The sequence below is a fragment of the Tiliqua scincoides genome, chromosome 8, assembly GCF_035046505.1.
Source record: "Tiliqua scincoides isolate rTilSci1 chromosome 8, rTilSci1.hap2, whole genome shotgun sequence".
Lineage (NCBI taxonomy): Eukaryota > Metazoa > Chordata > Lepidosauria > Squamata > Scincidae > Tiliqua > Tiliqua scincoides.
Genome location: NC_089828.1, coordinates 43,848,261 through 43,874,387, shown reverse-complemented (window position 1 = coordinate 43,874,387; position 26,127 = coordinate 43,848,261). Strand labels below are relative to the sequence as shown.

The 26,127-nt window shown below is 48.5% G+C and overlaps 1 protein-coding gene across 1 annotated transcript; it reads left to right on the top strand.

Annotated features, from left to right (window-relative positions):
* Positions 1-419: 419 nt before the first annotated feature.
* On the top strand, positions 420-24,276 carry TMPRSS9 (transmembrane serine protease 9). The gene is given in 17 exon segments (XM_066636436.1): positions 420-567; positions 3,238-3,365; positions 4,208-4,275; positions 4,445-4,611; positions 7,587-7,700; positions 8,962-9,133; positions 10,966-11,240; positions 12,782-12,918; positions 13,637-13,952; positions 14,026-14,197; positions 14,722-14,993; positions 16,871-17,007; positions 17,708-18,037; positions 21,117-21,379; positions 21,943-22,208; positions 22,879-23,015; positions 24,115-24,276. Coding segments are annotated over 17 exon segments (3,264 nt in total).
* The last annotated feature ends 1,851 nt before the right edge of the window (positions 24,277-26,127 follow it).

Genomic DNA, 26,127 nt, shown 5'->3' with positions numbered 1-26,127 from the left:
CCCCGTCCTGGCTAATTTTTAAGTGGTGGCTGAGAGGTAGCATAATATGATACTTTTGAGGCAAGGCAACTCAAAGCTTGCCATGAAATCCTGGTGACTGATCAGTTGCTTGCTTGTGCCAGTGCCTGGGGCTAGAGTTACATAGTGGGGCAGACCTGGGCTGGAGGAGGGGACAGGTTTAACCCTACCTAGAACTGATTTCCACAACTGGATTGTGTTTATGCATGTGCATGCATGGGCGGTGGCATAGCTGGAGGGGGGGTGGAGCAGCCAGTGTGGCAGGGAGGCTCAGCACTGCGGGCAAGCAGCCCCTCCCTTTGGAGCCATTCCCAGCAGGGGGAGCAAAACGGAGCCCTACGTAGAATTTCAGTTCTAACCCTTTCCCTTCCTTTAGATCCATCACAAACTGCAGGGCAAGCATGGAACCAGCAGCCCTAGTGGTGAAGCCAGAACTGGATGAAGAGAAAGTGCACTCTGTGGCTGGTGGAGGTAGCATATCTTGCAGAGTGATCGTGGCCACCCTCCTCATGAGTGCTGTCACAGCTGTCTGTGGAGGGATCGTAATGGGTGAGTCTGCTCCGGAGGTGGTAGCATTGCGTTTTATTTTTCACCTGTTTATATCACCCTTCCTCCAAAGCAGTGATTTTTCTCATGGCACATTGATCTGTATGGTCTTATCTATTGCCTTTGCCTCTTGTGATGTCACTTCTGGCTTCCTGGAGACTCTTCCAGGTTCTATGACTCTCTTTCTAGGACAACTGTCTGTTGTAACAAATTGCCTGACCCTCTTCTTCCACTGGCTGTGTTCAACCACTGTGCTCCAAACTCACATGGCAGGCATGTGGACCTTTCATGGCACACCGATGTGCTGCAGCACACCAGTTGAAAAACTCTTCTCCAAAGTTTTCAGGACAGCGTACATGTATGTATCTGTTAGTGGAGACCCAGCAGGAGCCAGATCAAGGTCTTTTCCCTGCTGTGTAAAGGAGGGCAGAGAGACGTTCGCTTCTCGTGATCTACATAGGACACTTCCTGGATTTAGACATGGATGGATTTTGTCACCTGCTTTAGGTTACATTCCCAAGCAGCTGATTCCAAGAAGACCTGGTCCCGGCCCCCAGGGGCCTCACATCAGTCATGGATGGGGAGAGGGAAGGGAACTGCTCACCAGAGCTGGCTGACTCTTTCCTCCAGATTGATGAAACCAGGTACCAAGCAAGGAAAGTGTTGCATAGAGGAAAGTGATCTTAGAGAGTACTTGCCAAGAGGGATCTTCACTTATGTTAGGACAGTTAGAACAAACCACAGTTTCTTGAATACAGATGGAATGGACACTGTGGTTTATTCACAACCCAAAATGGAGACTTTCAATCTCTTCCTTTTGTGAATGAAGGAAGAGAGGGAAGCTGAAGCCTGTCATGGCTTGCTCCCTAGAATCTAAATCCTGGTCAGGCCATAGATACAACAATCAGAGTAAACGGTTATCTGAGGTTTTTTTTTATTACTGTGAACATTTACTCCAAACAAGACTAAGGAAGCAATCCAAACCTGCACTGGAGCATTTACCCTGGGGCATTTGGTGGGCCACTGTGAGATACATGAAACTGGACTAGATGGGCCTATGGCCTGATCCAGCAGGGCTGTTCTTATGTTCTTATGTTCTTGGCAGGCAAGCCAGGAGGCTTACGCTGCATCCAATGCAGGTTCGTTGGCTGCAGTGGCTCAGCCAGGGGCAAGGGGAAGCTCTTCCCCTGACCCCTGTGTAAGGGCTGCTCGCCCCAATGGGTCTCCTCGGACCTGCGCCACCTCCAGAGGTGGCGCAAGTCCGAGGAGAGCAGAGAGTCTGGAAGCTGCTCCATTCTCTCCAGGGACGGGGATTGGGATCCGGCATAACCACCAGGTCCCAGCCCCACCCCCAGCTCCCGTGCACGCGCCCCTGGGGCCACCTATCGCCTGCCCTCCCCCCACCCAGAAACGCCCCCTCCTGCCCCCTCCCCGCCCCCCCACGCCTACCTTCGCCACTTGTGCCAGTGTGAGTGCACCAACACAAGTGGCGGTGCAGGAGCTGCCGCGGAGGCTTCTGCCTGCCTCCACGCGTCCTGCCCACGGAGGCGTTAATTTGCCTTATAGCACATTTGTGATACTCCAGGGCTTCCTATGCCGGCATAACTGCCAGTTAGGATTGTGTCCTAAATCTATTCACAGAAAATGTTGGTCCTTTTGTGAGTCTATGATTATATATTTATCAGCCGATTAAGCAATTTAGTGAAATATTTGCTCTAAAATTGAAATCCCATCTGTTAATGTTTAGGACAGTGGTTTCCACCAGAAGGTCCCAACCCAATTTTTGGTGGGTTGTGAAACTGACAAGCTGATAGTTGACAATGAGAATGTATTGAGCCCTATGGCTCAGCGAAACGGAGCCATATATGTGTGTTTACTCATGAGTGGATGACTGTGCCTTGGCCACGAGAATGGTCCCAATCTGATTAACGTGGAGCTCAATAGACACTCCAGAAGGCGGTTCCCCCCATCGTAGCAAAAAGGATGAAAACAGGGCCTTGAGTGGCTGGTAAAGTTAAACTTTTTTTTAGTCTTGTAAAGTTAAGTGGGTCCCGATATAGTGTCATTTGAAAAAGTGGGTCCCAGTGCTAAAAGTTTGGGAACGACTGGTTTAGGATATGTAAAGTCAGGGCTTGGCCAAGACCTCCTGGAACTTGAGGAAATGTGCCAGAGGCTACCCTTACCCTTAGTGGGTGATATGCCAGCTTTAGAGGACTTCCAAACCGACATTATTTATTGGTTTTAATGTTATTTTAATATTTTTAGATAGTGCATTCATTATGTGTGCATGGATTTTATTCTCATCCATTTGGGAGGGGGGAAGGCTCTGATCTCTTGGTCTAAAAGTAAATTTTAATTTACTTAAAATTTAAAAAAAAAAAAAAGTAAAATTGAATGATGTAATTGCATGTCAGTTTGATGTTGTATACGGAGTGTAGAAAAGTCCCCAGTATGTCATAAGCTATGAGGTCCTGCCCTGGGTCATGCAGCATTGCTGAGGGCGCCAGGCTCTGCTTGTATGTTGCTTCCCTGAAATCCATAAGCCCTGCTGCTGCCTCCCAAATACAACTGTGTAGGTTGCTTGTGTGGTTTGGCAAATCCTCCTCTTTGGCTGCAGTTCTCAGGCTCTGCTCTGCTCCCGCCATGCAGGGACTGACTTGTCTTTCCCTGCAGCTTTCCTTTCCAAACAAGAATCGCTTTTTGAGCACCTGGTGGAGCTGCGAGGGATCCGATATGACAACAACCTGCAGTGTCCCAGCTCTGAGTATTACCACACATTGACCCCCATTTTGGAGAGGCTGGTGAGTCAGACCCTTGAGAGACAAACCCTTTTAGAGCACCTTCCAGAGGTGACTAGAAGTCACTGATGCAAACTGGAAGTGCTTTCCAGTCACAACTAGGAGGCCTTCTGAAGAGGCTGGGAAGCCATGTGTGACCATGAAGGGCCAGGTGCAGCCCCCAGGTCAGTCCCTGTGGTGCCACAACACTGCCCCCTGGCCTGCCACAGATTCAGTTATCCACAGAATTCAATATCCACGGGGAGGTCCTGGAACAGATCCACCTCAGATACCAAGCGCCCACTGTATGGCAAAATTGGAGATTGTCACTTCTCCTCCACGCTTCCTTTTCTGCTCCATTCTCCTCTTTCTATTCAAATCCAGTGGGGGGGGGGAATGAGGAGGAGTAGCAGAAGTGGCAGCTGATGTGCTGCCAGGTAAGGTTGGAAAGGCATTTGGTATACTGACATAGGTGCCAGGAGGTCTTGTGTCTGCCCTGCCTTCCTGAAATATTTGGGTATTGAAGCAGTTTCTGATTGTCTTCAAAGCTCCTCTTGGCAGAGGGGCAGTAGCGTACCAAGGGCAGTTCAGGGGGGTGGATTGCCCCGGTTGTCAAGTACACTGGAATGTCAGATGTGCAACTGAGTGGCTGCTCAAACGGTAGACCTGGTCTCCGCCTTGAGATCCCCTGGGAGAGGCTAGGTCTATCAGCCTCTCAAAACAAAGGGTGGACCTGGCCTCCACCGGGGATCTCAAGACAGAGTCCAGGTCTTTCCTTCACTTCAAGCGGCTCACCCCGGATGTCCAGTACCCTAGCTACTCCACTGACTAGGTTTTCACTCTGCATCCTCTTCTTGGTCTTGCAGTTCAAAAGCAGTTTTCAGAATTCACCCCTGGAAGGAAGCTGCATGCGATGCTCCGTCTTGCATTACAGGTAAAACCAGACCATGGTTCTTCCCACCCCCTGACATACATGCACACATACACTGCTGCAATCCAAGACTGGTGCTGCAGCGGAGGGATGTGGCACGAGAATGTAGACAGGTGTGTGACCCCACTCTCCTTCTGGGTGACCATAAGGACCTCTCCTTTCCTACTGGCAGGAGGGGCAATTCCAGTGTCATTGTCCATTTTCGCCTCTGGTTCTCCAAGCAGCTGTGCGACCCAGGCATAGAAGAGGAGGTACTCCAACAGGGATTGGCGGCCGTCCTAGACAAGCAGGGCATTCCACTGCCTGCTTATGGCATCATTGCTTCAGCCACCCTCATAGGTATCCTTTTTAGAACTCTCTTCCATCAAGGAGCTCAAGGAAGTGTCCAAACAGATCACCCCATTTCATCCTCACAACTAACCTGTGACTGATCGCAGATCATGCCACAGCAGGGTATTTGGATCCAGGCCTCGCCAGTGCTCCAGCCACTCTGCCACACTGTTTCTTAATGTAAATCAATTTGAGAGACAGCAGGGTTACATGGGAGGATTGCTGCTGAGTTGTTGAACACCTGATTTATGCACAGTACAGTACCTCTCAAATTCAATCCCTGGGAGCATCTCCAGTTAAATGGTTGCAAAATCCCCTTCTGTGTCTGAAACTCTGGATAGCCACTAAGGGACTGTGTCACCATCAAAACTGATCTCAATGGATGATGAAGCGTCCAAATCAGTAGAAAGCCGCTTTCTATGTTTGGATGGGGTGGCTTTGAATGGCTGCCTTTATAAATCAATGAGGGGAGGGGAATGAAATGTCCTTCTATACAGGAGTGCTGCCAGGGATCCCGAAGCACAGGTTATCTGCAGCAGGAAAATACTTTGATCCAGCTGTAGCTACTCTCTCCTCACTCCACCTCCCCCCCCTTCTCCTGCAGGGCCAAGAAGTGTCTCCCTCCCTGGAATGATCTTGAAATCAGGTAGGTGTCATTTTATTCCTTGGGGCTTGGGGCAAGTAGAACTGTGCGAAAACATAAAATACAGTCCAGATTCTTCCTTCAGACAATCTGAATTTGGCCATCTGAACATCTGCTGCATGCTGTGGTCCCTTTAAATACTGATAGTTTTACTGTGGCCAAAGGTTTCATGCACCTAGCATCAGTAGTCGCTCTTTAAGGTGCCTCAAGAATCTTTTGCTGCTGCCGTGGAAAAGAGGGACACGAGGGGGAGGGTGCAGACAAAGGGCAAAACAGGGGCAACAGCTAGCCATTGGCCAAAGCCCTCCTATCCCTTGTTCTTCCCCCTTCCCTTTCCTATCCCACAGACCGGTCTAGGGAAGTGTTTGCCAAACTATGCGCCGTAGCACCCCAGAGTACCACAGTGAATTCATAGGGGCACCAGCTCTCCTGGGCACTGCCATATTAGCCAAACCAAGATTGCATGAAATCACATGAGATCTCATGCGAAATCTCATGAGATTTCACACGTTCTTATGACCTTAGGCGAGTGGTGACAGCTGCCTGGTCCTCCCGCAGTGTGACGCCTCTGTGACAGGGCACCATGACAGAATTCCTGTGACAGCAAGGTTGCTGTGACCAGAGTAAGTTTGAGAAGTGTTGGTCTAGGGGCATTTGATAGGTCTCTCCTGCCACTACCAACATAGAGAAAGCCAGGCAGAGATTTCTAAAGGAGTTCTCAAAATCTGGGGAATTCCCACTTACACAAAAGCCAAAGCAAACAGTATTGACAATTGGGCAGTCTGGGAAATTGTGGCTAAGCCACGCTCTCCCTGATAAGTTGAAGCCAGACAGGTGATTACCAAAAATGAAAAGGAGCTTCTCAAAAGGACCAGCTAAGGCCAACAAAGAGAGGGGAGAGAAGATGCAAAGAATTAACAAAGCACAAGACACAGAGCAGTAGCAGAGCTGGCAGGGAAAGCAGGACTGTTCTAAAAGAGAAATTGGCAAGACGTTGGTACAGACCTCAAAAGAGTCAAGAACAACAAAATAAAATGAAAGCTAGATATTTTCCTATCTTTAACTAAACTACTCACTGTCCAAGAGAAGGGCAAGTTCCTGCTCAACTTTGAGGAGTGGATGAGCCTTACATTAAGGCATGGACCTGTGCATCAGGCTAGAACTGGACTAGAGACAACAACCGGAAGCATCTCTGTGCTTGACCTTAAAAACCTAAGTTTGATTATGTCATAGGGTCATCCAATTGGATGTTAGGACCACCTGACGTTTCCAGCCCACCCCTTTACTTAACCAGGTGAGCTTGGCTGCCCAGCTGGTGGGCACATGCTAATCTCAGCAGGAGGGTTGAGCAGAATCCTTTGGTTCTGGGGAATTCCAGACATGAAGAAAGCAAATCCACATTCTGACATGTGCTCTTTGGCAATAGTGCTAACTTCAAAAAGAGCAGACTTTTTGCTGGAAAATGCCCCTTTTGCTTTTAGGATTTTGAGCCATTGCTGAAACCATGGGGAGGGGGGATCAGAAATGTCCAAAAATTGGGGACATGAACAGAAAACGGGAAATCAGAGATTTTTTTAATCACAACAGCAGACTCTGGAACTCTGTTCTTTATGATTTGAAGACATAATGAAAATGAACGGAATTTGCATACATATTTGCACAAATATTGGCTCCCTCCTTTCATTCTGTCATGCACTGACTGAAGGCTCAGGGCTCTTCTCCGTTCCTTCTCCTTCTCCATTCATCTTCTCCTTCTCCATTCATCCCTGGCTCCTGAGATATCACTGGTTGTCAGCTGAAACTTGTCACGGTGACTGGTTGTCAACATGCGTTTATGTACACTGTCATCGTGGCTGAAAGTCTGACATTTAAAAAAGTGTTGAGATTGGCTGGATACTATCAGGGTTTTGCATCTGGCACCAGACCGTGTACTTTGATGGTGTGTGGGTGCCATCCCAACGCCAGTGTTTCCTGGATGAAACTGGTCATCCCTTTCAGTCCATCTTCATTCAGGATTTGAAACTGAAATGGCTTTGGTTAGCTTGGTGAGTAATCTACATTGGAAATTGGATGGGGTAGTGCACTCCTGTTGATCCTCATCAGCTGTTGACATCATTGGCCCTGGTGTCTTTCTGGATCACCTTGTCGCCTTTGCAGTCCCTCTGGTCTTTCCTGGCAGGTAGGTTGTAGAAGGTGGTATTGGAGGGCACTGCTGGCCTAAGATCATCTGTGCTGTGTTCTGTTGGCTGGATTGGGCTGCCCGTTTCCCTAGAGAAAGGGGAGGGATGTCAGAGGGAAGAGGGGCACTTTGGGATCAGTTCTGTTGTTGCTGTTTTTGTAGGCACTTGCCCTGTGAATGCCTTTACGTGCCGCACTGGCCAATGTGTCCCAATGGAGAATGTGGAGTGCGACGACCAGTTGGACTGTACCGATGGCTCTGATGAAGCTGACTGTGGTGTGTTCCCTTTTGCTGCCCTAATTAGCGGGTTTTGGGAGGGTACAGAATGGGGGGCAATTGTGGATCTAGGGGGCAACATCTCTGTTGTTTTGTGTCACATCTGAGTCCAGGATCTCACTGAGTGTTGGGACTGAACTGCTTGAGAGACACCATGTGTGGCTTGCAGGCCTTTCTGAGTGGTTTTGAAATAGATGTGTATCTTTCAGTTTTCAGCTGATTAATCACTTGAATGTGTTTTGATTGATTAAAATGGTGCCTCAATTAATTGGACAAAATATTTAAATTTATATATAATTGTTATACTTTTTTTAAAAAGCTGCAAATAGTGAGTACCATCTAAGAAGAGGCACTCCAGTACAGTGGGCCCTCAGTAGGTTTCCATGGGGAATGAGTTCCACGACCCCTAATGGATACCAAAATCTGTGGATGCGGAAATCTGGGAGGGGAAGCAGGTTCATGGTGCCACAGGTTGTGCCAACCTCCCAGCCTCTTCATATGGCCTCCTGGACACAATCGGAAGTTGCTGACACAAACCAGGCTTCTGGATCCTCAAATCCATGGATACCAAGCCTGTGGATAAAGGGGCCCACTGTATAAAAGAGAGACAGGGGAACACCTCTTCTAAGAAGGCACCAACCAACCACTGCTGCCATATTATGACACATGCATGTATGTCACATCATGTGCTGTTTTAGACGAGGCTTTCTTACTCACAGACCGGAAAGAATGCTTCTCAACGCTCTACTAAATGTAGGAGGGCTTTAAAAAGTGCCTCTTTGCCCAGTTAGCAAGGGTAAATCTGCCAATACGTGCAGATTTAATAAATTAATCTATTGAAATGTGTTCAATTAACCAAATAAAGTAAGATTTCTTCAGTCTGATGATAGCCCTAGTATTTAGGGAGCTGGGGAAGGAAGCAACATAAAAGTGTTCAGGTTGTTGCACATTTCAAAATGGATTGCAGAAATCCCCCCCTTCCCCCAATCTACGTTTGGAATAAAGTTTGTATGGTTTGGTGATGGCAACATTATTTTCTTTCTTTATTCATTTTTGCATGTGACAATTCTCCTAATGTGGCAAGAAGTTAATTCTCCTAATTCCTCTAATGTGGTGAGAAGCCACAAGACACTGAAAACTGCACATCAAAATTTGGTGGATTTTGACAAAATGTATAATCCTGGACCATTCCAAGGTCCATTCTTCCTTCCCTGCCCAGGCCATGTGATGCTTAGGGTTGGCCCTTCTGTCTTTTTTCCAGACTGTGGAAAGCGGCCGGCAATGCAAGTGGCCAACCGGATTGTGGGGGGGTCAGAGGCCTCCCGGGGCGAGTTCCCCTGGCAGGCCAGTCTGAGGGAGAACGACGAGCACTTCTGCGGAGCGACCATCCTGACAGCGAAGTGGCTGGTCTCTGCAGCTCATTGCTTCAATGAGTAAGCCCCAGGCAGCCCCCATTTCATGTTGTGCTCCAGCCTGCTGCAAGTGCATTAGATGGAATGAGGCTCTCCTTCATGCATGGGCCCACAACTTGCACCCACTACTACTATGACTGCTGTCCTTATAAACACCATCAATATGCATGGTGCTGTACAGAGCAACCATAAGAAGATGGGTTCCTGCCCCAAGGAACTTACAATCTTGTATTTGTCATAGGGGAGGGAGACAGAGGAAGCAAGGGCAAGAATTGACATTCTGATCCATTACACATAGGTTGTGGCGTGGTCTACTCTGCAGCAGAACAAGGTGGTAAAAATCCTGTGGTGTTATGATTGTACTGTTTCAGACTACAGGGTAGGGACAATTTTGAATGCTTCCCCATGTAAAAGCAGCTCCCAGCAAATAAAAATTGCACATAATGGAGAAGGGTTTTCACCTTTCTAATTCCCTGTTGTGCTTTTGTTCCACTTTTTGGGTGTCTTTCACTTCAAGGAGCACTGGAAAATCATAGTTCCTCCCACCTGCACTCTGAAGTGGTACAGTCCACTCTGCCACCTCATTCTGTTGCATGTGTAGACTCAGCCTCATCCCCAGAACAAGCAAGAAGCTATGATGGGAGAATTTGCTCACTTGGGATGTGTTCTGTGGTCGTTTTCCACATGCAAGTGCAATCACATGCTCTGAGAATGGAATTGTTCAGCTCCAGGGGAATCTCAGTCAAGTCCTGCTCCTGTCTGTGTCAATGATCTTGGGGTGGCATTCAGGTTTACTTCCAGACACGTACAAGGAACACATTACCATGTGCGTGATAATTGAATCAAGTGGAAAAGACTGAAATTGTGGGTTGGAGCCAGAGTGTGGCAGAAAAAGAAAAACATGGAAAAACATACCATGGGTGAAGATATCCACGTAAATTTACAATCTGAGAACCATAAAAACTATGCTTAAATAATGTTTGTTCTGGCTCTTAGGTACAGCAGAGTGTGGGGATTACTTGGGAATTTTACCCAGGATTGGCCCACCCATGAAACCAACTGATGCAGTCATCTCAGGCAGCAAGTTGGGGGGGGGCACCCATCTTTGTCCACCTGCTTGCCTCTACTGCTTCTCCTTCCACTCCCTGGATTTTAAAAGGAAGAGGGGGGCAGAGAGGTTGAGCAAATGTGGAGGGGAGGAGAGTGCTGAGCTTGAACACTGAAGTGTGGGAGGAGCAGAAGCTGGCTCATAATTGGGTAAAAGAGGCAGCATTGGACACTCCATCTCAGTTGGTTTTGGGCCAGCCCTGGTTGTACCAAAGGTTTCATAGAGAAAAGATGGGTTTTGAAGCTGGGAAGGAAGTGAGAGAGGGGTGGCAAGAGAGAGGGCCTAGCTCAGTGGCTTTGCATGCAGAAGTTCACAGGTTCAGGCCTTAGTATCTCCAGGAAGGTGGGGGAAAAAATCCCACCTGAAACTCCAGAGAGCTGTGGGCAGACTGTGCTGAACTGACTCAGCCTGAGAGAGCTTTGCATATCATGTGGTAGGGGGTTCCAGGAACAGAAGAATACCTATAGGGAAATTGTCCATAGCATTTGTCCACTTGTCCAGAGCCTGTGTATTGTATACCCCTCTCTCACCCACCTGATCTAATAAGGGTGGGTGAGATACTAGTCTGGATCAAAGTCTCACCTTTTCAACTTTGCAAAACACATGGTGATATTTTCATAGGGTGATGTTGAATGGCAGCTGGATGTTTTCTGAGACTCTCAGCTGGATTCCATGGCCCAGTAGCAGCACCAGGTGTGTTGGTAAACAGACACCACCACAGCGCACTGAAGCTTTCCTGTCACAGGTTTCAGGATCCCAGTACCTGGACGGCCCACGCAGGCAGCACCTGGCTAAGCGGCTCTGACAGTGGCACCACGAAGGCCAGCATAGGGCACATCCTCAAGCATCCGTCGTACAACACCGACACGGCAGACTATGACGTGGCCCTGCTGGAGCTCACCGAACCTCTCGTCTTCACGAAATACGTCCAACCTGTGTGTCTGCCGGCCACCAGCCATGTCTTTCCTCCTGGCAAGAAGTGCCTCATCTCAGGCTGGGGGTACCTGAAGGAGGACTTCTGTAAGCAAAATCCCGAGCAAGCCACTTTTTCCAAGTATTGGGAAAAGTGCTGGATTTGGATGTGGATGCTCTCAAGACTCAATCACTCAGCCTAGCATACTTCGCAGGGCTGCTGAGCTGAGCATTTGATGGATAATAAGAGAAGGGGCCTCGCTCCAAAACAGAGGCTGTGAAATGTAATTAGCTGCCTTGGCATATTTTTTAAAAAATTATTTAGGGCCTAGTCCCTATTTGCACCCCCACCACAGGATGGAATGCATGCCCCATTTGCACAAAAGCTTCAGCTGAATAGTTGAATAGGATTTGTATTTGGCCCTTAGGGCACAATTCAAACCGTGCCCTGGGCCGACACAAGTCCCTTGAGCCAGCCTGGGAGTCTCCCCAAAGTGCCGTCAAGCACTTTTGCACCACTGCGGGGGAAGAAAGGCCAGCACACAGATGCGCGCTGGCCTCCCTGTGCTGACATGATCTCTGGGTACAATGTGTTTGTGTCGGCTGAGTTCGGCCAGTGCAGGTGTCTGGGGGGGGGCATAGGGAGGGCAGGGAGAAGGCAAGAGGGAGGTGTTTCAGGGTGCAGGGAGGGTGGGTGGTGGGCGTTCCTGGGGGAAGACGGGCAGGGAGCAGGGCCAGCATCTGGCAGTTATGCCATATCCTAACCCCATTTCCAGGCAGTGCAGTGCAGTCCCAGGCTACTCGGGTTTGCTGCACCTCCTGATCCGATGCAGTGCAGATCCGAGTATCCCCATTGGGACTTCAGTGGCTCTCCCCGGGGTAAGGGGAAGAGTTTCCCCTTACCCCAGGTGAACTTTTGGCTGCCTGAGACTTGTGCTGGATACAGCACAGGCCTGCCAGCCTGCTTGTTCTGGCACAAGTTTGGACTGTTAGTCTCCCAAGCAAGCGCTATAAAGGCTGTATTCTCCTTCTTCTTATAAGGAGAAAAGGATAATCCTTATTTTCTAGATGGGAAAAAAATCTGAGATTGGCCCAGAGTTGTACAGCATGTTCATGAAGGAGGTGGAGCTTGAACTCAAACTTCAGCTCATCCTTCAAGGCGCTGGTCTATACTTCGTACAGTGTTAAAACACTTTGTACAGTACAGTGAAAAAAATGTTGTAGAAATATGAAAACAGTGTAGTGTCCCTCTCAGTACTAGGGTATTTGGGTTCTGGACGATTGTGTCCTGGTGAAATGCATTCTGGTCATTGGTGTACCTGTGTGTTTGGTTTTTCTTCTGTGCCCCGGTCATTTGCATTCCAGTATAACTGGGCAACCAACCCCATGTTATATATCCTAAACTTTTTATCCCAGCCCTAACCCTACCATTGTGTTTTAAAAATAAAATCGTACAAATAATATAAATATACATATATTGGGACACAAATGTCCGGTTCACAAAATAATAAACTTAAATGTCCAATACTGGGACACAGTTAACCAGGACACAATGGTCCTGACACTGCCCCTCTCTCCCTCCGGTGCTTGTGGTCACTCCATCACCTGTTCTGGTGGTCCTTTTTCACCAGTTTTTCCCTTCCCTTCAGTGGTGAAACCAGAACTCCTGCAGAAGGCGACGGTTGAATTGCTGGACCAGACATTATGCGCCAGTTTGTACAGCAATGCACTCACTGACAGGATGGTGTGTGCTGGTTACTTGGAAGGCAAAGTTGACTCTTGCCAGGTATGGACAAGAAAGCTCCGTGGAGAAGCTGTGTAGACCAGAGGTGTCAAACATAAGGCCGTAAGCTCTTTATTCCCCCCCCCCCAGTGATAATTGGGCTTTCCTAGACCTGTTCTTTCAGCAGTGCCACATCTGCTGAGGCTCTGGGAGGGAGATAAAAAGAGACCTCTGAAAGCAAGGAATGCAATGGGGGAAGGGTCAGACCAAGAGAAGTGAAAGGGGAGACACTGCCAAGCCACTGGGAGAGGCCAATTACCATGCAGACTGCCATTTCAGCAGTGCCATTTCTGCTGTGGTGTCACTTTGCAGATCACCTCTCACCTGCTAAGATGTGGAGACACTGCGACAGAAGTGGCGCTGCTGAAAGGGCGGCCCACGTAATAATTGGGCTTGAGAAAAAATTATCAAGATTTGCACGTTTTCTTTTATGTCATTTGCAGCTGAGTTGTATCTTATAACAAAGTGCTTATTTCTGACCATCTGTTGCTTAATGACATCACTTCCTACTTAATAAAGTCACTTCTGGCCCTCAGCAGGCACTGTGGAAGCTATTTGGCCCACTATATGAAATGAGTTTGACATCCTTGGGGTAGACTGTTCCTGCTGTCTGTCTGTCTGTCTGTCTGTCTGTCTGTCTGTCTGAGAGAGCTTTGGGATCTTCTCGGACATCTTTGCTGTGCTACAGAGGATTTCTTCTTGCCTGTTTTATTCCATGTAGGGGGATTCTGGTGGCCCATTGGTCTGTGAAGAGCCATCTGGCCGCTTCTTCCTAGCAGGCATCGTGAGCTGGGGAATAGGCTGTGCAGAAGCTAAGCGCCCAGGGGTTTATGCCCGAGTCACCAAGCTCCGGGACTGGATTATTGACACCATCTCCTCATTCACGCCTCCGTTGGTCCTCACCCTTCCAACAACTCCACGCAGCATCACCACGCTCAACAACGTGGCCTCAACTGACAGTATCAGCACACATGGCTCCAGCATTGCCCTGGCCTCCACAGCCACTAGTAGGCCAGCAACATTGTCCGGGCCTCAAGGTAGGGCATCTTGTTAGGGGGGCACTAGCCTTGCCTCCTCCCAGACTGACGGACAGTGTTTGACATTGTGCAGAATGCGGCCGGAGACCAGCCTTTTCCAAACCCATCAAGATTGTGGGTGGGCTGGATGCAGCCCGAGGAGAGGTGCCTTGGCAGGTCAGCCTGAAGGAGGGGCTCCGGCACTTCTGTGGTGCCACCATCATCGGGGACCACTGGCTGCTTTCAGCTGCACATTGCTTCAATCAGTAAGTAGGAAGTTGTCATTGGTTTCTAGTCCAGAATTGTCTCCTCTGGCTGGCAGCTCTCCAAGGGCTCAGACAGACAGACAGACAAAGGGCACAATCCTAACCAGGTTTACTCAGAAGTAAGTCCTATTTTGTTCAATGGGGCTTACTCTCAGGAAAGTGTGGTTAGGATTGCAGTCAAAGTTAGATACTTTCCCCAGCCCTGCTGAGTTTTTTAAAACAGAGACAGAGACTGGAACTTTCTGCAAGTAAAGTACATATATCTACCTATATCCACAAAAGCTTGTGTCACAACACACACGTTTGACTTCCAGGTGCCACAAGAGCTGTTTGTGTTCACTTTTGGAAGCTGTCACCCTGTTCTCAGAACTTTTGGATTAACAAGCCAAAATGAAAACGAGGAAAAGTCATCCAGACATAAGCCAGGAGCTACAGCGATTACAAATGGTGGGCGAGTTCTGTCCCCCGGGCCTTGTTTGCATTAATGGTGTCTGTGTGTGTCTTTTGTGTTCACATGCCGGTAGCACCAAGGTGGAGTATATCACGGCCTTTGCAGGCACCACTTCCCTGTCTGCTGCAGAGAGCACCTCCGTGAAGGTCAGCGTCAAACGGGTGGTGCCACACCCGTCCTACAACCCTCTCCTGCTGGACTTCGACGTGGCGGTGCTGGAACTGGCCCGGCCACTCCCCTTCGGCAGGTACATCCAGCCCGTCTGCCTCCCACTCGCCATCCACAAGTTCCCCGTGGGCAAGAAGTGTGTAATCTCCGGCTGGGGCAGCATCCGCGAAGGCAACAGTAGGTGGCGCCCGGTTGCAATCAGGGCCCCAAATGGAACCCATGATAGTGGTGGTGGTGTGTGACAAGAGTGTTGGCAATCCTTTGCTCACAGTCTCCAAGCCATTCCCTTGGGCCTTTTTCTGTTTCCCTTGCCTTTATTGTACTGCACTGATGTCTGTACTGAGTTATTCTTTCTACCACCTTTCCATCTGCCACCTTTGCCCTTCTAAATCCTCCCTTCCTGTCTGTCTTCCAGTTCTTGGTCTGCCCCCACTCAATTTTTTTGCTGTAGGACCTGTGCAAGTTTTAATCCCAGTTTAACTGACAACTGTCCTTTCCCATAAAAAAAACGGGACTTTGAACATTTTGCTCCTCTAGCTGTGTTCCCTGATGAGCTAGAATTCCCCAGGAATTGTTGTGGCCTTGCACCAACTTAGCCCATCATGCCTGAGGGAGGTTTCACTACCATAAGTGTAATACAATATTCTTTTCATTGCCCAGCTTTAAATCTTGCCTGGATGTAACTCTAACCACTTAGACACCAAGAATATTTTAATATGAATACATTTCCTTGAGGACCAAATTTAAATCTTGTTAAAGCACAACTTTTCAAGTGTCTAATTCCCAGAGAGATTACTGTATTACAGCCCAATCCTAACGTTGGCTCGAGCCGGTGCAGTAGCTACAGTGCTGGTAGTAGCCATCACAAACTTGCTGTAAAGCATGTTTGTGACAACTTGCAAGTAGGTAGCATTAGAACATAAGAACAGGCCCATTGGATCAGGCCATAGGCCCATCTAGTAAAGCTTCCTGTATCTCACAGCGGCCCACCAAATGCCCCAGGGAGCACACCAGATAACAAGAGACCTGCAGCCTGGTACCCTCCCTTGCATCTGGCATTCTGTCACGGCCCATTTCTAAAATCAGGAGGTTGCACATACGCATCATGGCTTGTAACCCGTAATGGATTTTTCCTCCAGAAACTTGTCCAATCCCCTTTCAAAGGCATCCAGGCCAGATGCCATCACCACATCCTGTGGCAAGGAGTTCCACAGACCAACTGAGTAATGAAAATTTGGTCCTCAAGGAGACCACACTTTTGAGTAAAGAAAATTTGGTCCTTAAGGAAATGTATTCATATTAAAATATTCTTGTTGTCCAAGTGGTTAGCGTCACATCCAGCCAAGATTTAAAGGTGGGCAATTGGCCAGAAGGCCTGTGCCATTCTGCTGGTGCTGTGTCCAGCCCGACACAGGGGCAGGTAAGTTCTATGCCAGATGGTGGAGAGGCAGGGGGAGGGTAGAACAGAGGTGGGCAGAAGGTGTTTCGAGATGGGGAGGGCAGGGAGGGGGAATCAGACCCAGGAGTGGGGTGGGAATGGCAGAGGAGGCTTCTGCCAGATCCTAACCCCCCTCCCAGGCCTGAAAGCCCTACATGGGGCCATGTGGATTTGCCCCAGCAATTTAGTTGTTGCAGATGCAAGTACCCAATTGGGCGGGCTGGGCCTTGGGATAATGTTCTCCTATTCCAAGGAGACCTCCAGTCTGCTCAGTTTCAGTGCAGGATATGGCATGGGCCCAGCACTGGATACAGCATGGGAGTCTTGTCGCTCCTGATTCCTAGAGAAACCTTGGTCAAAAATACCAAGCATTACACTCGCATCTCTTTGACAAAGATGGTCTGTTATGATCTGTGATGAGGGCTGAAGGATAGATTGGGCTTTCCAGAACTTGCAGAATTACATCATCGCCTCGCATCCACCTCAAAAGCTGGACTGAGGGGCTGTGTCTCTTGCTCCCTCTAAAGTCCATGCTCCTTCTAAAGTCCATGCACCTCATTTCTCTCTCTCTCTCTCTCTCTCTCTCTCTCTCTCTCTCTCTCTCTCTGGTTTACAGTCACCAAGCCTGAGAACCTCCAACGAGCTTCTGTTGACATCATTGACCAGAAAACCTGCAATGCCCTTTACAATTTCTCCCTCACAGACCAGATGATTTGTGCTGGGTTTCTGGAGGGGAAGGTGGACTCCTGTCAGGTAAGCAGACCCCCTTCTAGTCACCTTTTCTCCTGGGCTAAGAAGTCCCAAATCTTGTACCTATTCTTTGTATAGATGGGCTGCAGTCGCCCATCATCATTTTTGTGGCAACTATTAGGTAGGTTCTCCTGAAAAGTATAGCTGGCCAGCCCATGACTGATTGCCAGTGGTGTAGTTTAAGGCACCTGGCACCTAAGATCACAAAAATTTTTAACACCCCCTGAAACAAAAAACAAATTTTTGATGCCGCCAACCCTGGTTGCATCGGGGAGGTGTTCACTGAGGCACTGGAGCAACTGTTACCTTGCTCATGCCTGATCTCATCTGATCTCGGAAGCTAAGCAGGGTCAGGCCTGGTGAGGACTTGGATGGGAGACCGCCTGGGAGTACTGGGTGCTGTGGGCTTATACCATAGTCTTTCGAGACTGAAGGTTGCCAACCATTTGAGGCACAGGGAGGCTATGTACTGCCTCCCTGCACCTCAGAAGGCCTCCTGGAAGCCCTAGGAAAGCACGTCTGGTTTTTGCAAAAACTGGATGTGCCTTTAAGACCTTCAGAAGACCTTCTGAGGCTCCACCTTTGGATCTGCTATTGGGGATGCAGGTTGGCGCCCCCTCAAGGCAAGATACCAATGTGCCCCCCTTTCCTTCTTAGCTATGCCACTGCTCCTGGTGCTGATTCTTTGCTTCCTTTTCTCCAGGGAGATTCTGGGGGACCCCTGGCCTGTGAGGAGACGCCAGGTGTGTTCTACTTGGCAGGGCTGGTGAGCTGGGGGGTCGGCTGCGCACAGGTCAAGAAGCCAGGTGTGTATGCTCGCATCACCAAGTTCAAGGACTGGATCCTGGACACCATCTCACCCCACCTCAGCACCACACCTCTTTCTACCTCCACAACTAAGGCTATTATTATCAGCAACACCACCTCCAGCCTGCCCGTCACTAGCCAAAGGACCACCCAGCCAGAGCCAAGCACCAGCATTGGGGCCAGCACCAAGCCCAAGCTGACAACCAGCGCCTCAAAGGTTACCCAGGTCCCAGGTATCGGGGGATGATGGGCAAAAGCAAGGACTCTCAGCACTGTGTCTGTCATACTCAAGGGAGCACATGTGCATTTGGGGTGTGCACTTGCAACTGGAATCTCCATTTTCAGAGAAGGGTGGCGCTGTCCTCACCTCCTATTCTCAAGTAGATCCATATGGCCTATAATGCTTGCCACTCCCTGCCAGGTTAATTGACTCAGGCAAGCCAAACGCATCATGGCTTGTAACCCGTAATGGATTTTTCCTCCAGAAACTTGTCCAATCCCCTTTCAAAGGCATCCAGGCCAGATGCCATCACCACATCCTGTGGACCTCTGCAGACAGATTTCTTGTGCCAGAAGCTTGTAGACTCAAGTCCTCCTTCAGCAGACATATAAAGAGCTGAATGCACAAAGCTGTCTTCCATCAAGTCAGACCTTTGGTCCATGCAGTCCATTATTGGCTGACTGGCATTGGCTCATCAGGGCTTTTTCCAGCCCTGGTACCCCAGAATCTTTTTTACTGGCTCAAACTAGGGCTCTGCTGTACACAGCAAGTGCTCTCTCACTGTACTGGTACAAAAGGAGAATGGCAAAGATCTGGCCTTTTGCCAGTGAACTGAGAGAATGTCCTTATCCTGAACCAGAGCCTTGATCCATCTAGCTCAGTATTATCTCCTCTGACTGGCCACAACTCTCTGAGGTCTTGGCCAGAGGGAGGTTCTTTCCCGGTTCTGTTCCTTGAGATCCTATTTTAACTGGAGGCTTGAAATTGGGGCTTTCCATATGTAGAGCATTTGCTTTCCACTGCACCAAGGCCCTTCCCTAGTCCTCACCTGGCAGACCCCTTTCAAACATTGGGTATTCTTTAAGCTTCTGCCACAATAAATCTGCAAGTCTTTCATAAAGGTGTCACAGAACTCTTTTTTGCTTTTGCTTCTCCCCTCAAGTTATCAGCAGTGAAGATAGCTCTATTAAGCTGAGCTTTACCCCTGAAAAGGCAGCTATGGGAAAACCACTTGTTTCCCAGGTCTTCCCAAAAAAACACCTTGCTGGGTTCTACCCTACATCCTACCATATGGCTGATCCTGAGACCTCTAGTGATTTTTTCTTCTTATGGCACATACCTCTGTGGTCTTCTTTAGGATCTTTTCATCTTATAATGTTACTTCCAATTTCCAGGAGACTTTTTTGGGTTCTTCTGCTCTGTTTCTAGGGCAACTATCTGCATGTTTGGCAGAGCCAGCAGGGGCAGACAATTCATTACTACAGACAGTTGCCCTCTAAACAGAGCTGCAGAACCCAGAAGAGTTTCCCAGAGATTTTCAGCCACTGTGCTCCAAACCCCCATGGCACATCTGTTAAAAATGTCTAGGGGGGGGAACATCACCCCCTCAGTCATCAGAACCTTTTATGATCTGAAGAGGCTCATAAGCACCAGCTGTGCCAGGCATGTGAGGATCTCATTACTCACACACAGAGAAAGGAGGGGTGCCAGCCCCCACCCCCATATTTACTGTCTTGTGGTTGTTCTCCCAGTGGTGCCCTGCACACCGTCCACCTTCAAATGCTCCAGCAAAGTCTGCATTGGCAAGTCAAACCCAGAATGCGACGACATCGTGGACTGCAGCAATGGGCGGGATGAATGGAACTGCAGTAAGTAACACACTCACACCCCCCCAAATGTCCAGCCAAACCCACAGCCACATCTGCTCTGTATCCTTGACCCCAGAGCTAACCCTATAGCGATCAGCCTGACCAATGATCTGTGCCCAGCTTCAGTATTATTATTATTATTATTATTATTATTATTAACAGTATTTATATACCGCTTTTCAACTAAAGTTCACAAAGCGGTTTACAGAGAAAAATCAAATAACTAAATGGCTCCCTGTCCCAAAAGGGCTCACAATCTAAAAAGATGCAAATGAATACCAGCAGACAGCCACTACAACAGACAGTGCTGGGGTGAGGTGGGCCAGTTACTCTCCCCCTGCTAAAAAAAAAAGGAGCACCCACTTGAAAAAGTGCCTCGTATCCAATTAGCAGGGGTACCCTTCAGTATTCTTTCTTTTGCTAAGCCAACTGATACGCACAATACCCCCCCCCCCAAATATCTGTATTCCAGTGACAGGACCACTGCATCCTGGACAACTGTGACCTGTCCCAGTCATTGGCATCTCTGGACATTTGCATGCTCTTTTTTTGTGTCTTAGAATTGTGTGTCCCTATATATTTCAGACATTTTTATTCCAGCAAGCCTTTGATGCCTGATGGCTGCTTTTAAGTGTTTTTTACTGCTGATTTTATTGCTGCTGGTTGCTTTTTATCTATTTTATGGCCGTTTTAATGTATTTTAATGTATTTTATTATTTTTAAATGTTGTTAGCCGCCTTGGGTGCCCTTCGGGGAGAAAGGTGGATTACAAATCAAATAAATAAATAAATGTATATTTAGATTAGATTTTTTTTTTAATTTTTAAAATGCAAACGTAGGAATAGGGCAGGGATAAGAGGCATGTATAATACAGGGTTTGTTGCCCAGTTGTAGTAGGACAGAAATAACCAGGATGCAAAAAACCAGATGCGAATGTCCAGGGATGGCAATCCTCAGGATGCATTTGACTGCGACTCAATCATGCAGGACACAAATAGCCTAGTACTCTCTATCCTGGCTTAACTGGCTACTTGGACAACTTGATGGGAGAAAAGAGGTTTATCAATGGCTACAAGCAACCAGAAGCAGGGAGACTCAGTGCACAGAGAACTGTTGCCTTTGTGCCCTGCTTGGTGACTCCCTGGAAGCAAAATGCTGGATTATCTAATCTAATCTAATCTAATCTAATCTAATCTAATCTAATCTAATCTATCTATCTATCTATCTACATATTTCTACTCTGCTTTCTCTCCCTGTCGGGCCTTCAAAATGGTTTTAATAATTTTAAAAGTGTTGACTGAAATATAATCAAGATATCAGCACAAAATAAACTGCCCTTTTCCATGTCCTCAGTTCGTTTTTGATAGGCAGGAATGGATTTTGAGAACAGGGTGGCGTTGCCAAGCATGCCCAGCTGCATCTTATCAGAACTTAAGTGCATGGGATGTACCCCACCCCACTCAGCACCTGAGCATGGACAGAAGGCTTGACACTCAACCTCTTTCCCCATTTCTCTCTCCCTCATAGATTGTGGCTTGAGCCTGGCTATGGCATTCGGCAAGATTGTGGGGGGCAGTGGAGCGGTCCGTGGGGAGTGGCCGTGGCAGGCAAGCCTGTGGCTGAGGCGGAAAGAGCACAAGTGCGGTGCTGTCATGATAGCTGACCGATGGCTGCTCTCAGCTGCCCACTGCTTCGATATGTGAGTTGGCTCAGTTTCAGAACCCAACTTGGGCAAGGCAAACAAAAAATGACTTGCATATGGAGGGTTTGCAAGTATCTGCAGTAGGTCTTGGAACATACCCCCCGCGAATAAGCAGGGGGGCTACTGTGGCTTACAAGTAGTTTACACAGCAAAAGCCTCCCTCCCTTTCTTCCCCAAAGCATCTTTGGGGCTTGCCAACCTTTGCCCTCCTTCCCATTCAGCCTCTCCCAGACCCACCCTTTCCTCTTTACTTCCTGCTTAAGCCCCATTGACACCACCACCCCTTTCTCACTGCTTTCAACCTCTGCTACTCCATTGCCTTCGAAGCCACAAGTGTCACAAGCACATCCATGAGCCATCACCAGGCCTTACTTCAGGAGCTGAGACTGCTAATTCTTGCGATGGCCAGTGGGTTACTTGCTCTAAGGACCACCCTGACAAAATGACTGGAGAGGGTGAGGATGAGAACACCATTGGGAAAATGAGAGCAGCTATCCAAGCATGTTGCGTATTTATATTAGTCCAGTTCTTCCCCAGCTAAACCTATCACCCTTCTCCAGCTACAGTGATCCCAAGCTCTGGGTGGCCATTCTGGGGACACCCTTCCTGAGTGGCCTGGATGGACGAGTGGAGAAGATCTTCCAGATCCACAAGCACCCTTTCTACAACATCTACACCTTGGACTATGATGTGGCCCTTCTAGAGCTGGCCTCCCCTCTGCGCTACACCAGTGCCATCAAGCCCATCTGCCTCCCAGACAACTCCCATCTCTTCAGTGAGGGGGCGCGGTGCTTCATCACTGGCTGGGGCTCCACCAAGGAGGGAGGTACTGGCTCCCCCAACCTCCAGGTGGCAATTTGGAACTTGCCCTAACAGCTGCTCCAGGTTCCAAGTCCAGGTGCAAATCTACAAGCAGCTGGATGCAGCTGGGGCCTGGGGAGGTTGCACAACCCTACTCTATTCCACTCCCCATTCCCACGCTCAGGTAATACTGAAAGTGATTGCTCATATGCCGCTTTTACACAGTCCTTTCCCAAACGGATTCATTTGGACCTAGGCAAAACAGCCTTGGGACCACTGAAAGTCAGGCTTTTCCGGGAAAATCTGGAAACTGGAATGCTGAAGTTGTGTATTGCTTTACAGCATGTAAAAAGAGCTGGAAACGGTTTCTTCGGACGTTTGCAGCACTTTACGTATTGATGCTAGGCATCTGCAGATTTGCTTACCTATGGATGCTGAGCCCATGCCTGGATGGCCTCAGAGGACCTCCTGGACACAACCGGAAGTGCCTTCTGGTCATGCCAGGTGTTCTGAGGCATAGGAAGGGAAGTCCCTGTGGAGTTGTAATCCTGGCCCCCACTGATTCCATTATCTGCAGAATTCTGTATCAGCAAGGGGTCCTGGAACAGATCCCCGTGGAGAACGAGGGCACACTGTACTTGCCAGCAAACAGCTTCTATTCTGCTTACACACATCCACCCCTCTCCCCCACCCAGGCATGATGGCCAAGCAGCTCCAGAAAGCCACAGTGAACCTCATTGGAGAGCAGGACTGCAAGAAGTTTTACCCCATCCAGATCAGCGGCAGGATGGTCTGTGCTGGCTTCCCACAGGGCACTGTAGACAGCTGTTCTGTAAGTCACCAAACACCTTCTTTGCCCACTGCATGGCCTGGTCTGAAAAGCCAGCTGCTGTCCCCCCAAAAGAGCTCCCCTCTCAATCCCAGCTGAAAAAGCACCAAGCTTTTTGAGTGTTGGGAGAGTTAGTGGGAGAGTTATTTGGGAGAGTTAGTGTTGGGAGAGTGTTGGGAGAGTTAGAACAGACAAAAGAAAATATTTCTTTACTCAGCGTGTGATCAGTAAAGCGTGTGGTCGGTAAGGCGTGTGGTCGGTCTGTGGAAATCCTTGCCACAGGATGTGGTGATGGCTTCTAGCCTGGACGCCTTTAAAAGGGGATTGGACAAGTTTCTGGAGGAAAAATCCATTACGGGGTACAAGCCATGATGTGTATGCGCAACCTCCTGATTTTAGAAATGGGTTCTGTCAGAATGCCAGATGCAAGGGAGGGCACCAGGATGAGGTCTCTTGTTATCTGGTGTGCTCCCTGGGGCATTTGGTGGGCTGCTGTGAGATACAGGAAGCTGGACTAGATGGGCCTATGGCCTGATCCAGTGGGGCTGTTCTTATGTTCTTAAGCTGGAGTGGTACTCCACCGGTAGGGAAGGGCTGCAAGCGTGACCTTCACAGTGGTCTAGAGCTGGTTGATTTTAATGGTGCTTCTTTAGAGCCAGTTTGGGAATGGGGGGGATGACACATTGCTGAACTAAAGCAAATGTCTCGGATGCTTTAGAGCTGTATTGTGGGATATAAAACTTAACGTTTGTCCACTGATTTACCACTTTTCTTGGTCTAATTATCTTAAGTACCACCAGACGTAACTGGAGATGACATCACTGAGTTACTTCTGGGTTGGGAGGCCTTCTGTAGTTGTGATACTACAAACAGCAAAAAGAGGCTGAGGTGAACAGGTGGGCTTTATCCAGTGCATGAAAACCGCACGCTGGAGCTCTGCTCACTGATCTGAGCCTTCCACTGCTGTTTGTAGTGCACTTTGCAGTCTTGCTGCCAGGTGGCAGGTGTCCCCTAAGGAGCAGTGCCTATCACTGGTTGGAAAACGCTGATCTAAAATATTTCAAGTAACCCTATTCTCCATCTTCTTCTCTCCTCCTTATAGGGTGATGCAGGAGGCCCTCTAGCCTGCAAAGAGCCTTCAGGGAGGTGGTTCCTAGCAGGTATCACCAGCTGGGGCTATGGCTGTGCACGGCCTTACTTCCCCGGTGTCTATGCCAGAATCACAGCTGTGCGGGGCTGGATTGGGCAGAACCTCAAGGTGTGAACCCGCCACCCATTCAGGGAGAAGAGGCTTGGCAGAGACGAGGGGCTGGTGCAATGGGCTTGATGGGGCAAACTGCCCAGGCAGCGAGGCCTACACCCCTTCCTTCACACTGCCAGCCTGTGACTAACTGGGAGACGCAGCTGGAGCTCCCCCTGCATTTAATAAGGGAGCAAATAGAGAAAATGTGTTCGGCAAATCAAGAGGATCTCGTGTCACACTCCAGCCATCATGCAAGGCTGCAGGAATTGGAGGGTCAGAAAAGTTCTTCACTTCAGCTCCTATGATTTTTGCTTGTTTCTGCCTTCTATAAGGATAAAAGGACAGTAGACCTGCACCCCAATCAAATCAATCGTGGAAAGATTTGAAAAAGATTTTCTCTAAGTCAGAGTAGCTGGAGACCTGGGGCTTTATTTTGCTTTGTTGTATAGCTTGCCTCTTAGGTATGGGGGGTAGGTAAAGACTGGATTACATATGACCCTTCCACCCAGTAGCAAAATAAGGCGGCAAAGCTAAGGTGCAGAAAAATGAAAATGAAATCTATTTCAAACATCTTTCTAGGCCCAACGCATTTAATTGATTACTTCTTTACTGCGTCAGACCTTAACAACTCAGGGTGCAATCCTAACCCCATGTCAGTACTTTCCAGCACTGGCATAGCGGTGCCAATGGGACATGTGCTGCATCCTGCAGCTGGGTGTCACTCACAGAGGCCTCCTCAAAGTAAGGGAATGTTTGTTCCCTTACCTCAGAGCTGCATTGCCCTTACGTCAGTGCTGGAAAGCACTGACATAAGGGGTTAGGATTGCACCCTCAGGATAATTAACCACCAAACTCATTAAAAAAGTCAAATAAAATTGATCAAATGAGTAAAAATATATGACCTATTATTATTAGGTCTTATTTTTCTTCATCTGATCAATCTTTATTCGTTATATTTGTTTTGATTATTATTATTTATACTGAGTTGTTTAGATCTACTGCAGTGCTCCAGAAGAAAGTACTCCATGGTGGGTTAGAAACAAATAAAATAAAAATAAAATAAAGTTGCTGAAGTGAATTGGGCATAAGAGTCATTAATTTTTTTTTTCCTGTACCTTCTTAGAGCTTACCTCCTCCTTTTACTGCTGTATTGGATGCTTCCCTGCCCCCCACTTTCCTGTCTAGCTGTCCCCCAAACAACAAGAGAGCTGTGCAAACCTCAGAGGGGGAGAAAGGAAGCTGTTTCGTGCCCCTCCATGTCCTGCAATCTGAGAAACAGAAGCATTAAACCCTTTATGAAACAGGAAAGTGTGCAAGATTCTGTGCTAGTCTCTATGTGCATGAGTTATGGAACAAGCCAGTTAAACCTTGTGCTCATGTTGGTGGGACAGCTGTTGCTTAAGGTACACCACTTCTGCGAGCAGGTAGAAGCTTGGGGGGTGTGGGGGTTGAACACTGCTCCATCTTTAAAAGCCCCCTGCCCAGAGGGGACTGCCAGGAGTCCTGGCCAAGCCTTCATGCCAGTTTTCTGCACACTGGAAACTTTTTTTGTACAAAAGGCAGCCAGTCATGTGATGCTCACCCACCACCTGTACCACCTCCAAAGTGGTACATCCCAGAGCCAGACTGACCCCCTCAGCAAGCCATAGACCTCACCTGTTATGCAAAGCTAAGAAGCCAATTTAATTATACCAAACTGGCATCATTTTATCCCACTGGAGGCCCTGGGTCTGCAAAGCATCTGCTGTTGCTTATCACACAGCCTTCCTGTTACTGGAGCTTCCGGCAACACAGGTGTCTAGGCAGAGGAGAGAAGGCAGCTTCTGTTGGGAGTGCTCTGTAGCCAACCCCAAGATGGACAAGAACAAAGTC